The sequence below is a fragment of the Panthera tigris genome, chromosome B4 (genome assembly GCF_018350195.1).
Source record: "Panthera tigris isolate Pti1 chromosome B4, P.tigris_Pti1_mat1.1, whole genome shotgun sequence".
NCBI classification, from domain to species: domain Eukaryota; kingdom Metazoa; phylum Chordata; class Mammalia; order Carnivora; family Felidae; genus Panthera; species Panthera tigris.
Window position 1 is genome coordinate 80,941,735 of NC_056666.1, and position 1,736 is coordinate 80,943,470.

General features: G+C 36.5%; 1 protein-coding gene across 1 annotated transcript; it reads left to right on the forward strand.

Annotated features, from left to right (window-relative positions):
• The first annotated feature begins 411 nt into the window (after window positions 1-411).
• Window positions 412-1,386, forward strand: LOC102965392 (olfactory receptor 6C3-like). The gene has a single exon (XM_007081571.2). The coding sequence runs from the start codon at window positions 412-414 to the stop codon at window positions 1,384-1,386; it is 975 nt and encodes a 324-aa protein (XP_007081633.1).
• Window positions 1,387-1,736: the final 350 nt, after the last annotated feature.

Consider the following 1,736-nt stretch of genomic DNA (forward strand, 5'->3'; position numbering starts at 1 on the left):
GGGGTGGTATATCTAATAAATACATAACAGAAAGGAAAGAAAATTCATATTTAAAATTTTTAACAAAAATGTAATGATTTGCATAAATTGGACAAAGCAAGGAGCACTGATATCATTTATCATCTCTCAATGATGTGAGTTATTGTATGAAGATTTCCAAACTTCCCCTGCTCCATTTCAAATAAGAAAACTAGTAAATAAAGCAGAACTCACAAATGTGTATGAAAACCAAATGCAAACAAGAGAGTTCAATAGAAAATAATATCATGCATGGATTATAGAATATATTTTAGAATTGTATCAATGATGGTGATATTGATCATCATGAATTATACTTTTCATCTCCTCCCTTTAATACTCTTGCCACCTAAATATCTTTAAGAGAAGAAAAAGGAGAAACAGAGAGGAGAAATGAACCGCACAGTGATCACAGAGTTTGTCCTGCTTGGCCTTTCTGATGATCCTGACCTTCAGATTGTGATTTTCCTCTTCTTATTTATCACATACACATTAAGTGTCGCTGGAAACCTGACTATCATCACTCTAACCTTGGTGGACCCTCATCTACAGACACCAATGTATTTCTTCCTCCGAAACTTCTCTTTCTTAGAAATCTCATTTACAACTGTCTGTATTCCTAGATTTCTAGGAGCAATTATCACCAGGGATAAGACTATTCCCTATAACAATTGTGCAGCCCAACTCTTTTTCTTTATTTTCATGGGGGTGACAGAATTTTACATTCTCACTGCCATGTCCTATGATCGCTACGTTGCCATCTGCAAGCCTCTGCATTACACCGCCATCATGAACAGGAAACTCTGCACCTGGCTTGTGCTCTGTGCGTGGCCGGGAGGGTTCCTGACCATTTTCCCACCCCTCATGCTTCTGCTCCAGATGGATTACTGTGCTTCCAATGTCATTGACCACTTTGCATGTGACTATTTTCCCCTTTTACGACTGTCTTGTTCAGATACATGGCTCCTAGAAGTCATCGGTTTTTACTTTGTGTTGGTTGCTTTGCTATTCACTCTGGCATTGGTGATTTTATCTTACATGTATATTATCAGAACTATTTTGAGAATCCCATCTGCCAGTCAGAGAAAAAAGGCTTTCTCCACATGTTCCTCTCATATGATTGTCATCTCCATCTCTTATGGAAGCTGTATATTTATGTATGCTAATCCCTCTGCAAAAGAAAGGGCATCATTGACCAAGGGAGTAGCTATTCTCAATACCTCTGTTGCCCCCATGCTGCACCCCTTCATTTATACTCTGAGAAACCAGCAAGTGAAGCAAGACTTCAAAGATGTGGTCCATACAGTAGTATTTTCTTCAAATAAATATTTATTTGGCAAAAAAAAGGACACTCTGCAGTGTAACTAGGTAAAATCTTGAATACTATTTAAAGATATCAGGTCCTTGATAGATATTTGTTCAACGAAAGAAATAGTGCTTGAGTCAACAGACTTTTTTTTTGTCGTTTCTAAAATGAGACTGAAAGAAATCCGAATTGTAAAATCGTGCCAAGTTCCTGGATTTTATGCTTCTATTAATTACTGGGTTAAACACTGCACATCTTTCAAATGGAAAGAGACCTTCTGGATAGTAGATCCTTCTCAAGAATTAAGAACTCTTAATAGTAAGAATTAATTACTATTATGGGAGAGTAACTTCAAGTGATTTTTTGAAAAGGTTGAAGAGTTCAATGAATATTTAAATCCATACTTTTTTCA